Raw genomic sequence first — 12,099 nt, 5'->3', positions numbered from 1 at the left:
CTTTGGCCAGAATTCTAGAATCAGAATTGGAAGCAAAGAGCCAGACTATAGAAGAAGGAAAATAAACACATGAAGCAACAATTTGCAAATTCCCAAAGAAACCTGGAATTGGAAGTATTAGTACTACTACCCATCGTACCTTACCAATATCTGGTACTATATGAAGGAAAGGGAGAGACCGGGAATGATTGGCTTAGAGATGAATGGCTGAGACATCAGCCTCATTTATTCGCCACCCCCCCACCCCCCCCCCCGCCCGCCCAGAGCAAGATGGTGAGCCTGACCTTCCTGACCCCGAACTGGAAGTAAATGAGGCAAAGGTGCTTATAATTAGCAATCAATAGACAATTAGTGTAAGTCTAGCTGGGGGAAGGGAAAATAAATCCTTAGAGAAGATACCATTTTAGTTTTTACTTTATGTTATTTAGCTTTTTTTATTCTCCTGGAGACATTCAGGAGGAAGCTGGAGAGAGATGAGAGGGTTAAAGAATCCCAGAAGTAAGAGTTCACATAGAGGGATAATACACATATTGAAGAAACAAAACAAAAACACTGGCCTCTGCACATAAGTCCTTTCTGAATCATGTTTACTCTTGAGGAGAATAGGGGGTTCAGGGAGATGAGTGGATAGAGATACTCCAGCTGTTACTGTAACCCTAATGCCATCTTCCTGAAGGCTCACTCATAGAGATAAATCACATCCATTACCTGTCCTTGGGGAAAGAAGTTTATCCTTGTTTCCAATGGGGAAATTAAAGACGGGTTCTGGAAATTCATTCTAGAAGCCTGCCTCCCCAACTAGACTTCGCTGTAGGTCATTCATAAGTGTTAACTATGATATGAACTCTTACGCAGAAACTGGCATTTAAGGGAAGAGAAGCTTGTGCAGTTCTGAGGCGATGTGAGGAACAGGCTGTTTAGTCTCAGACTGGCAGGGGCTGAGCATTCTCTGCTCCTTGTTGTACTTGACGTCATTGCTTATTGGCAGATACCCCAAAAGAGTAGCAGAGTCCAGTTTAAAGATGTCTGTACTGAGATTTTGCCAAGGACCAGGACTTTGGGATAAGATGGTTATATTTAAGGCCATTTGGTTCTGCACACGATGCTTGTAAAGGTGGGGGACAAGAGTCAGAGTTCTGATATTTTCTTTCTATATCTTTCATATATTGGATTCTTCTACTATCTATTCTGATAACCCATTATGATGTATTGTCTTTACATTTATTCCTAAGGTTAAGGGAAAAGAGAAAATAAGCACCATGACAAGACAGTAGGTCATCAGGCTCAGAGTGGTGTGCACAGGTGGATGCTTATGATCTGAGTAGCACTCATTTTGCACTCCACATTTATTGTTTATATATGGTTGTCGTATGGAACAATACGGTCTCAACCTAAAACACGACTTTTCGTAGTTATGTTTTTAATCTGTGAGGCTGTATATAGCAAAGCACCCAGTTCTTCTGAGGCCATTCGAGGTCACTCTAGGCTTGTTTCTTGAGCATCTCTAACTGTTCTTTTTACCCTGAGAATTTCTCACTCTTCTGTCCCCTTCCTTCAGTTGACTAGATGACTATGGGGACTCTCCAGATCTGTATCACAGGGTTCTTTTCCCCCTCTCTCTGGTGGAGTGGTTTATGGATCATAACCAATATTACATGTGTGTGCGTGGTGGGGGGAAAGAGATTCCAACCCTGTTCTGAAGGTGGCATTGTGGAGAGTAAAGCAATTATAAAATGTTAAGAGCGAGCAGGACCACGGAGAGCGACAAGAAGGGCCTGGAGTGTCACCATCAGGGGCTAGCACCATGGAGAGCTCAAACAACAGGTAGTTTGTTTCACAAAGAACAGGGGAACTCAGATTCCGGCAGCCAGCTTTCACAGTGAAATGGAAAGAACAGACATCAGGGCTTCCTTGAAGATGATGATACAATCATTGCTTGCTCTGAAAGGCCTCCTGAACTTGGGTGAACATGTCAGAGATTTTGCTCAAAAGTGAGGACCAACCCAGACTGAGTTTGTCAGCAGGAGCCTCATGAATTTTGACAAATGCCTAGGTATCAGTGGTGGTGGAGGGGATTTTAATTTGCTAAAACTGAATATGAGTGGTATTAGGATTATCTTCTAATGAGGGAAACAGTCCAATGGGACCTTCTGTTGCCTCTCAGAGATACTAGAGAGATATTTAAAGCTAAAATATGTATTACTGTCAGGTACAGCAGAAGATATATCAGGGTCAGAGTACCCTAATGCACCCAAAATTGCTGATCATACGTGGAAACAAGGTATGGGATCACCTTTCTTAAGAAGGAATTCGTCCTCAGCGCTTAGAGGCCTCTGTGGTAGCTGGGAAATTTGGCTTTAAGCTGAGGAAAATTTTGGTAAAGTGAGAAATGGTTTTCTGTCAATACTTGCTGCTTCAGCAAAGAATAGGTAGTTTTACTGAGACCCTATTGTGCAAAAAAAACTCAGCAGTTTCTAGTATTCAGGACCCTTGAGAGCTTGGCTTCTCAGTGCTAGATAGAATGGATCACCTTGTGGTAACCAGATTGGATTGGGTTTTTACTTGGGTAGTTATAGGACCTCTGAGCATCAGCTGGTTCTAACCTTGTCCAGAACCATCATCACCGCTAATCCTAGAGGAGAGACAGGTCTTTTGCTCCAGGAGATTTGTTTTTCTCCATTTTACCCTAACATGGAATGTTTATTATCCTTAATTTGACTGGGTTTTTAGAGACCTGAATCTTTTTCTGATGGTTTGCTTCTCCAGACTCTTTCTCTGATGCTTCTCCCTATAACTTTCTTATAAGTATTCCCATGCAGTTTGCTGTTCTCAGAGTTTATGGGCAGTCCTCCAAGACATGACCCCATCCAGGGAACACACTGTTACAGTATATGGGCCTATCACCAATGATTCAACAGGAAATTTTAAATTCTAAGAGAAAAGATGAAAGGAAAAGATATAATTACCACAACTTTGTAATACCCTGGATTTTTCATTCACTAGTCAGTAAGGAGCTGGTCCAGTTCACAGCTTACTGGAAGGAGAGTCAGGAACTTAGATTACTATTCTTAGCTAAAATTCCATTATTGAGAATTAGATGGCAAAAAAGGGTTTGCTGAGCTATGTACAGTTCCATTGGAGTAGGAAACAACAAAGAATTTGACTACTCACACCCCAGGGGTTTTATTTCTCTGGTGACAACTGTGAAGACTTTTTTTCCTATCATGTGACTTAAGGAAAAACAGCTTTGATCCCATTCTACATATTATTGGAGCTGCAAGAAAGTAGTCTAAGCAAGGAGCACCAAAATAAAATCTGAGGATCTGCAGAAAAATGACACAACTATCCAGTCTGCTGTTTCGAAGTGACCAGAACACCAAAAAGATGCCATCTGTGTAATTTTATGGCTGCAGAAGTATGAGTCACTCTCTGACTGAATAGTGAATGTCTCCAAAAAGGCACTCTTGAAATTACATTTGGATCTCCTTTCTTCCACAATTGGAAGAGAAAGGAGAGAGAAAGAGAGAACAGACAGACAGACAGACACTGCCTAAAATGAGATAATTCATTTTACTGTCAGCCTAGGACAGGGAATTTCAAGCTCTGTTTAGCAGAACTTGAGGTTGTGCCCTAAGGATTATGAGGAGTGTGGAGATACCCAGAAGAAGGGGGGAAGATCTCTAGATCTTCTCTGTTCAATAAGATAAAATATCCGTTGGTCTGATTCATTTGATAAAGGAGTTTTACATATTAAAAAATAAATACAAAAGGAAGTTAGAAACCCAGTGCCCTAGAGGAAACGACTAGAACCAACAGTGCTGCCCAGCCCAGGGAGAGCTTAAGATAGAATCTTTGGCATTACTCCTAGCTAGGCAGTTGGCTTTCCATAGCTTGGACCCCACATCAGAAAGACCAGTTCTGCATAGAATTAACTAAGCTCTAATATACCCAGTGTCCTTCTGTTAGTCTCAACCTCTCTATGCTAGGGAATGCTTCTCTTCCCATGTCTGAGGGGAGGGCGTATCTTTCCCAGGGGTTACAGCTGCAACTAGGGACAGAAAGTGGGTAGAGTAGCTCTGCCAAGATGATCCGTGGGCAGAGGTAGAGTGAATGCCTGCTGGACTTCTCTGGCACATTGAGCAGGTTCTCCACACTGGGCACCTGGCCAGGGGGCTGCAGAATGGATGGCAGTGGACAAAAGGTCATCGGAAAGGGAAAGAGATTCATGTGTGGGGCAGTGCAGTGCAAGGTTACATTTCTGTGACCCTGGTCTAAAGAAAAGTGAAGCTGTCCACCAATTCGTGGCTACCTTAGGTCAACTTACAGAGTGCTGGCAATATTTGAGAGGGGACAATCCAAGGAAGGCTGGTCACAATGGTAAATGTTAGGGTGCTCACCAGAGAGATGATTACAGGGCACATGAATCTGTAGGTCTTGTATCCCCCCAAACCAGAACTGTCAACTTTTGCCCATACTAATGGAGAAATGTGAGAAGGAAGGGGCAAGTGGCAAACTCTGACAGTCTTAAATGTTCCAGAGCTTCTAGCCACAGGACTAATGGCCACGTTCAGATATCACTTGCTTGCCCTTCTCCATCCTCTCAATCCCTGTTCAGCCTTATGGAGCTTAAAAATTTATGCTGTACTCCAGGGAACTATACACTCCAGCAGCACCTGAAGTTTGTTTTCTTTACTCTAAATGGAAGTAGCCACCCGACCACAAATACCCTCATCCACTCAAGTATCAGCATATTAGGGTATCTTGTAAAGAGGAAAGTGAGGAAATGCAGATAACTATTACATTTTTTAATTCAGATTTAAGAATGTCCCAAGTTATTTTTGAGCCTTTGTCTGCTGGACTGTATTCCTTCAACTTTCACAGCAATTCTCTCCTAGTTTTGGTCAAACGTTATCAGTTAGGCAAGTACTGTTTAGACCCTCTGTCCAGGGGCCCCAGGCCAACCCAGGGTTCCTAGACCACCTTCTTCATGATCTTGGTCAGGATGGCCTTTAGGATCACTACCAATGAGCATTAAAACTATGCACCTACCTCCCACCATCAGAGCTGACCTTCTTAGATCCAGAAAGTAAGGTGTAGGGTTAGTTTAAGACAGAGATCTATGTAGCTGTATTTCTTGAGCACCAGTACATCCTGAGACAGCACAGGCCCACATATTCCCTAGCTGGACAGATAATGCTCTACCAGGAGAATGATGCTGGATTTGACTCTTCCTTAGGGAACAAACCTCCCTTCCCATCTCACACTCTTCCCCACCCTTTCTCTACAAGTCCCCCATTCAAAAATTACTGCCCTCCACTCTTTCCCTCAAGCCATTGCTTTGAAACATAGTTCTAAATATGGGAATAGAGCATTTCTCTCCCTTTCAGCCTTAAGCCTGAGTAAGGGTCAGGCCCCCAAGTTGAGAACCAAGAAAGAATAGTTCAGATGGTGAAGAAGTAGTTGGCTAGTATACACATTTACTCCATTCTGCAATGTTTACATCCTAGACTACAAGAGCTCACATCTTTCTGAGAGGACATCTCCTTCTTTTTAGGATCTAGCCTGGTACCATCAGTTCCCACTGCCAAGCAGGTGTATTTGGGTCCCACTCGCTTCTCTCTAACACAGCCAGCAGGATGGGAAGGCAAGGGCTGCACTTGAAAGTCAAGGCCTGGGAGGAGAGTCAATGTTGAGGCACACATACTAGCAGCCTCTCCTAGCCTTGTACTTGTCCTGCTTTCCCCAGGAGGCTCCCCACCACCTCAGTGAGTAGGGTCATTAGTGCAGCCCTCTGGGGAAGGGGGATTCCATGTAGGGGAGCAATAGGGCTGCTGTCTCTGTGGTGACTTGGGCAGGAGCTCCCTTTGGGGAGTTTTGATGGGCAGATGGTAGAGGGAGTCAGCCAGCCAGCTGTAGGAAGGGGATCCCCAGGGTCCCTGTACCAGGGGAAGCTTCTTTATAATGATGGAGACAGGACTGAGGGAGGAAGGTTAGGCTAGGTGGAGCGATTATTCCTCCAGTACCTTGGCTCTTCGCCTGTTTTCCTCAGAAAGTCTTTACGTCAAGCTCCCCAGTTTCAATCCCTCCCCTCTCCACCTCCACCCCACCCTGTGCCCATCCCTGATGGCCACTGGGTCCTTCGCCCAAGAGCCACTTTCCCTTTCTCCTCCCCTGCGGTTCCTTCTGTTTTTCGTTGGCATCTGGCCGGGCATAGCCACCACCCTCCCCCTCACTCTCCCCACATCCCTTTGCTCCGCAGAGGTCCAGTTCCCGCTCCCCCCTCCCCCACCCAGGCCCTCCTCTGCCAGGGGCGGAGGAGAGTGGAGGATGCATTCCTTTAGTCCCTACACAGCCTCCCCTCCCTCCTCCAGGGACCTGAGGCCCTGAGCTATGGATCTCTTCCTGGTCTCCCTACAAATTGCCCCCTGCCACCGTCAGCAGACTCCAAGAAGGCTGAGGTGCCCCCACAGCGCTGACCTACATAGCCCAACCCAGGGCGGGAGGGGCTGTTCCCCTGGTCCCTTCACCCCTGGCCCCGCCTCCTTTCTCCCCCGACTCTCCTCCTTTCCCCTTCTACCAGTACCAACCAAAGGAGGTTTGAGCTCCAGACTGGGGCAAGCTAGGTATGCTACCCCACCCCAAATTTGGGAGAATCAGTGCTTAGCCCAGGAAAGCTCTGACCATTACAGGCATCTTCTTCCCCAAATATTTTGATCCTTCTTTTTGCCCAGCCTTCCCTCCGCCCCCCACGTCACCCTCCTCCGCTCCTGTCTGGCTTTCTTTTACCAGCTTTTGCCACCGCTAGGGATATTGGCATCCCAGGGCCCCCTCCGCACTGTGTTGTTGTTTTGCTCCAAGGAGAAGCCCCCCTCTTCCTTGCCCACGCCCCCCTCACCAGCCTCACCCAGGTCCCCCCTCCCTGCCCACTCGGAACTCCGCCTCGGGCGGGGGGACAGAAGAGGGAGAACAAATGTTTGCATACAGCAGTTTGGGGCATTGCACGGGCTACCCAACCCCTACAGACAGACATACACAAACACCCGACACACGCCCTGACTGAAACAGCGACAAACCTCACTCCGCCCCCAACACACACTGACACAGACATACACACAGATACTGACACAGAAACGCAGAGCCAGACACCAACACAGACGCGCACACCCAGACAAACACACACACACGGACATCAACACACCGAGACCCCGGGCTGCTCATAATAGAAACCCCGAATGCAAACGCCGGGGTGCACACGCAGACACACACTCGACAGTGTACACAGGAGGGTGCACACGCCGGCACACCCCACGATCCACAGAGACACGGATGCTCAGAGACAGACACCAGGGTGTCAGCAGCGGCTTGCGACTTTAACCCCGCTTCCAAACAAAGCCAGCAGGCCCCCTCCGCCCCCGCTGAGATCCTGGCCCGGGCCCCAGGTCACTCCCCAGCTCCCCTGGCACCGCCCCCTCCCGCACTCACCGTCCTGGGAGAGGTTGGCCCCGCCGGGCGCCCAGCAGCAGGCGCAGAGCAGGAGCAGGGGCAGGGCGGAAGGGGCCCCCATCGCGCTTCCCGGCCGGCTCCCTGGCTGGGCGCTGGCGAGCCTGGGTCCCCCGGGGATGGGGTCGGGGAGGGGGCAGACGACGACGCTAACTGAAAGGGCGCCCCGGAGCCGCTTTGGAGCCCGGGGCCGAGGCGGGGACCGGGAGGGAGCCGGCGCTGCTGCAGTCGCCGGGATTAAATAGGGCGCTCGGAGCAAACCATTCGGTTGGAGGTGGAGGGGGAGTGACGGGGGGCTGGGCTGGTCGCGGGGGTGCCTGGCTGCCGCATTCCCCACTCCCCTCGCCGCTCACACCCCCTCCTCGCCTTCGTGGTACCTTCCACCATCTCCCCCGGGAGCTCCGCCAGCCCGGCAAGGGTGTGGAGCCGAGGGAGGGAGCTGGCTCAGCAGTGGGACCCGGGGTGCACCCCTCTTAGGCTTGGGGTGGAGGGAGAGGAGTCGGGCAGGGACCTGGGCCAGCTGGCGGGAGCGGCCACTGCAGGCCTGGGCAAGGGCGTGCCCACTAGCCAGAGATCCTCCAGCCCCACCCTGCATCCTTTGGTAACTGGGGATCCCCATAACCCCTAGGGTCCCCGTATCACCAGTATGCCCAGAGACATCTCCCCAGTGGGTAACTAGTTACCCTGACCTTTGCCCTGAACACTAACTAACATCCTTAGTTCCTGTAACCCAAAACCCTGTAGTATCTATTCAGCAACAGTCTGTGGCCCCAGGCAATCTCCCTTGAAAGGCACCTTTCAGCAAACCCCAGGCCTTGGGAACCAATATTTCCCTCAACCCCTTGTCAGAGAAATCACTCAGTCTCTAAAACATTGGGTTACTTCAGACTCCTGCCCGACCAAACAGCCTACAAAACTACTGGAACTCAGTAGTGTTTATCTTAACCCTCCTTATTCCTCCCCCATCACCAATTTTTTTGTTCTTTCTTAATCTTTCAGAGGATCTTATCCTTCCTTCTCAAGTTCGTAGTCAGTATGATTTTGGAGTGAATGGTCTGATCTACAAACCCTTGGCAAGCTGTCCTCTTAAGGGCCAGAGCATCTGTGACTAATGGACGTCTTGTCCCTGAGGGCAGATATAAGGTGGACTGGAGAGGCAGAGTGTTCATACATGCTCTTGGCTCAGGAGCCCAAAGTCCCTCGGGTTGGAGGTTATTTATGATTGAGTATCTCTGGAAGAGCCTTGGTGTATCTCAGAAGGGGATCCTTCTGAGTCAATCTGGCTGAAGCGTAGCTTCTGGGAATAAATTTCTAAATTCTAAAATCCTAGAATCAAAGAACTTTAGGTATATAAGGATCCTTAGAAAATATCTGGCCCAACCCCTTATTATACAGGTGCAACTGAGGCCCAAGGGGGTTAAGTAACCTACCCAAGGTTACACTGACAGTTGATAGTAGAAAACACAAATGCTAGCTGGGATATGGAACAAATCGACTTTTAAAGTGCCTTCCAGGATCGGCCCTAGATAAGGGACCTGGACCCATGTCTTCTAACTCCTTGACCGGTCCACTTTCTGTGCTGATGACTAGGCCTCATTGGGCTGATGCTTGATGTTTGGCTACTCTCTCTACTTCTCAGACAGAGTTTTTCAGCCCTCTGCGATGTAGTTAATATCTCTGTCACCTAGTAACTCAGGGACAAGGATGTGGAAAGTGCTTTATAAATCAGTAAAGCTCTATACAAATCTTAGTCACTGATGGAGATTGCAAGAGATAATATTCACTCCGAAGCTCCTTCAGGATGGTCAAGATGCTGCTCCGTGGTTTTTCTCCCATTGTTTATAGAGTTTATCTGTGGTTTCTGGGACAACAGTTCTGCCTGCCTCTTGAAAATTCCCTGAGTGGCTGGGTACTTATTAAGAATTTCTTACAGGACAATTTTTGAGCACCTTCTGCTGTCTGACTTGCCAGCTCTGACATATCTCAGTGGCTCCAAACCATTTTGTCTCCCTGGGGTTCTTCTTCTCAGAGGCTCTGGCATCTTGAGCTCACTGAGAGGTGAAGATGGAGGGAGTAGTTTAGTTGAGGGATATGGAGGTCCCTGACTGATATGTGGAGATCTGGATGTAAGAGAGAAAAGCAGCTGGAGTTTGGGGGCAGTTGGGAGGAGATAAAAGGAAGATTAGACTTTCTGGCAGAGAGAGGGGCCGGGAGGTTTAGTCATTCAGTGAGGAGAGAGAATTGGGTGTGCTTTAAAAAAGAGAATTGGGCTTCAGAAGGGAAGGACCAGTCTATCCTAGTTATAGGATCTTGATGGATAAAGAGTATTATCTTTGGAGGTAGAAGACAGCTTAGAGATAATCTAAGCTGGGCTTAATAGAGGACAGGTTAGTGTGGGGGGACTCAGCTGGGGCACGGTGGGATGGGTGGTAGGGAGGGCGAGATGTGGGATTAGGTCCCAGGTTCCTGTAACTAATCATCTTTTCCATCTGCTGCTCTGTAGTGATCCCCTTCTGCCTGTCCCCTCCTTAATTCTCTAATGACTCTGCTGGTCTGGCTCCACCCTCTACTGTAACTCCATGGGATGAAAACCGAGGGCGGGAGGGAAGGAGGAAAGCTGTTTTGAAGAGAGAGTATTAAGAGCTAGCAAGTGAGACTCTGGAATGCTTTTTTCCCACTGGCTCCTCTTCCTTTCTGCATCATCAGCATCAGTTTGGCAGCAGCTTAGACCCTGGGAATAGGAAGCAGTCATTGGCTTTTAGAATTATAGAAAAAAAGAGTATCAGAGTTGTAAGGGACCTCCGAGATTATCTAATTAATATTCCTTGTTGAACAGATGAGGAGAATGAAACTCAGAGAAGCTCAGTGACTTTTCATGCTCAAAAGGCTAGCTGTTGTTGTTGTTGTTAGGTGCCGCCGAGTCGATTCCAACTCGTAGCGACCCTATGCGCAACAGAACAAAACACTGCCCAGTCCTGAGCCATCCTTACAGTCGTTAAGCTTGAGTTCATTGTTGCAGCCACTGTATCAATCCACCTCATTGAGGGTCTTCCTCTTTTCCGCTGACCCTGTGCTTTGCCAAGCACGATGTCCTTCTCCAGGGACTGATCCCTTCTGACAACATGTCCAAAGTATGTAAGACACTGTCTCGCCATCCTTGCTTCTAAGGAGCATTCTGGTTGTACTTCTTCCAAGACAGATTTGTTTGTTCTTTTGGCAGTCCATGGTATATTCAATATTCTTCACCAACACCACAATTCAAAGGCGTTGATTCTTCTTCAGTCTTCCTTATTCATTGTCCAGCTTTCACATGCATATGATGTGATTGAAAATACCATGGCTTGGATCAGACACACCTTAGTCTTCAAGGTGACGTTTTTGCTCTTCAACACTTTAAAGAGGTCCTTTGCAGCAGATTTACCCAAATGCAATGTGTCTTTTGGAAACCCTGGTGGCATAGTGCTTAAGTGCTACAGCTGCTAACCAAGAGGTCTGCAGTTCAAATCCACCAGGTGCTCCTTGGAAACTCTATAGGGCAGTTCTACTCTGTCCTATAGGGTCGCTATGAGTCGGAATCGACTCGACAGCAGTTGGTTTGATTTGGTTTGGGTAAAGCGTCTTTTGACAAGGCTAGCTAGGAAAGGGGATACGAGGAATGCTGAAGGCCTATAGATTGCCTTTCCCTACTTTTCATATATCCCTGGGGGAAGGAAGGAGAGGCGAATAATTCCCAATACTCCTAAAGCAGTACCCAATTTAAGGACTTCCTCACTCCTGCATGTCTCCAAGTGAAAGAGCAATCTCTCCTACACTGATGTGGATGCCCCATCTGGAATAATGCCCCACTGATAGTCATTCTAATCCCTTGTTTACATGCACATCTACCATCCTACAGACACCCTATTCATTAGGAACAGAGATTTACATGAACTGGACTGCACGGATTATCTCCATAATAAAAATATGTAAAATAAAATATTCGCTTTGCATTGTGATCTCTATGGTTACCTTCCACTCTGAAGTGTTGACATACTGCATGTGTTTCCCAGAGACTGCACAAAGTCTACAGCAGATTGTGGGGTTACAGAACTGGTAGCTACAGGGAAAGCTGGTGGGAGCCGAGAAGGGGAGTGGGGAGAAGGCTGGTCTTGGCTTTGGATGCTGCTGTCCACTCAGCAACGGGCTGGGTAGCTGGGGGTGTGGAATGTGGTGTTGGCATCAGTGCTGGGCTAGACACAGCTGTGTGGGCCCTGGGCATTCCTTTCCCCACGCTGCTCCTGCTCCCAAGGGGAGGGGGGCACTCAGCCTGAGTGAGGGTGAATTTTATATATTCATCTTGGAAGGGGAAGGGACAGCACTTAAAGGAAAAGAACTCAGAAGGCTTGGCTCCATATCCATTCAGATTCTGTTTGTATTCTAACCCTTCTCCTCTGGATAACCTTACTTTATCAGTACATTTTACATAGGCTTCCACATTGTGTTCCTCTTCAATTTTCCACCCAACTAAACCAGTACTCCTCTTACTGCTTCTTACTTCTATTATCCTGTTTTAATTAATCCCATCCTTAATAATAACCTCTACACACATTTTAATTCTAA

The 12,099-nt window shown here is 47.9% G+C and overlaps 1 protein-coding gene across 2 annotated transcripts in view; it reads right to left on the bottom strand.

The window, feature by feature from the left end:
• The window catches only part of CADM3 (cell adhesion molecule 3), a 31,481-nt gene extending 23,785 nt beyond the window's left edge, over positions 1-7,696 (bottom strand). Inside the window, exon 1 of one of the 2 annotated variants that reach the window (XM_064282780.1) lies at positions 7,483-7,696. In XM_064282780.1, the coding sequence (XP_064138850.1) occupies positions 7,483-7,564 (82 nt within the window). In that variant the 5' untranslated portion in view covers positions 7,565-7,696. The remainder of the gene's footprint in view (positions 1-7,482) is intronic. The other variant, XM_064282779.1, reaches the window with a different exon arrangement.
• Positions 7,697-12,099: the final 4,403 nt, after the last annotated feature.

This window comes from Loxodonta africana, chromosome 3 (assembly GCF_030014295.1).
Source record: "Loxodonta africana isolate mLoxAfr1 chromosome 3, mLoxAfr1.hap2, whole genome shotgun sequence".
Classification (NCBI taxonomy): Eukaryota; Metazoa; Chordata; class Mammalia; order Proboscidea; family Elephantidae; genus Loxodonta; species Loxodonta africana.
The sequence above is the reverse complement of the archived record's forward strand: the minus strand, read 5'-3'. Positions and strand labels throughout refer to the sequence as shown.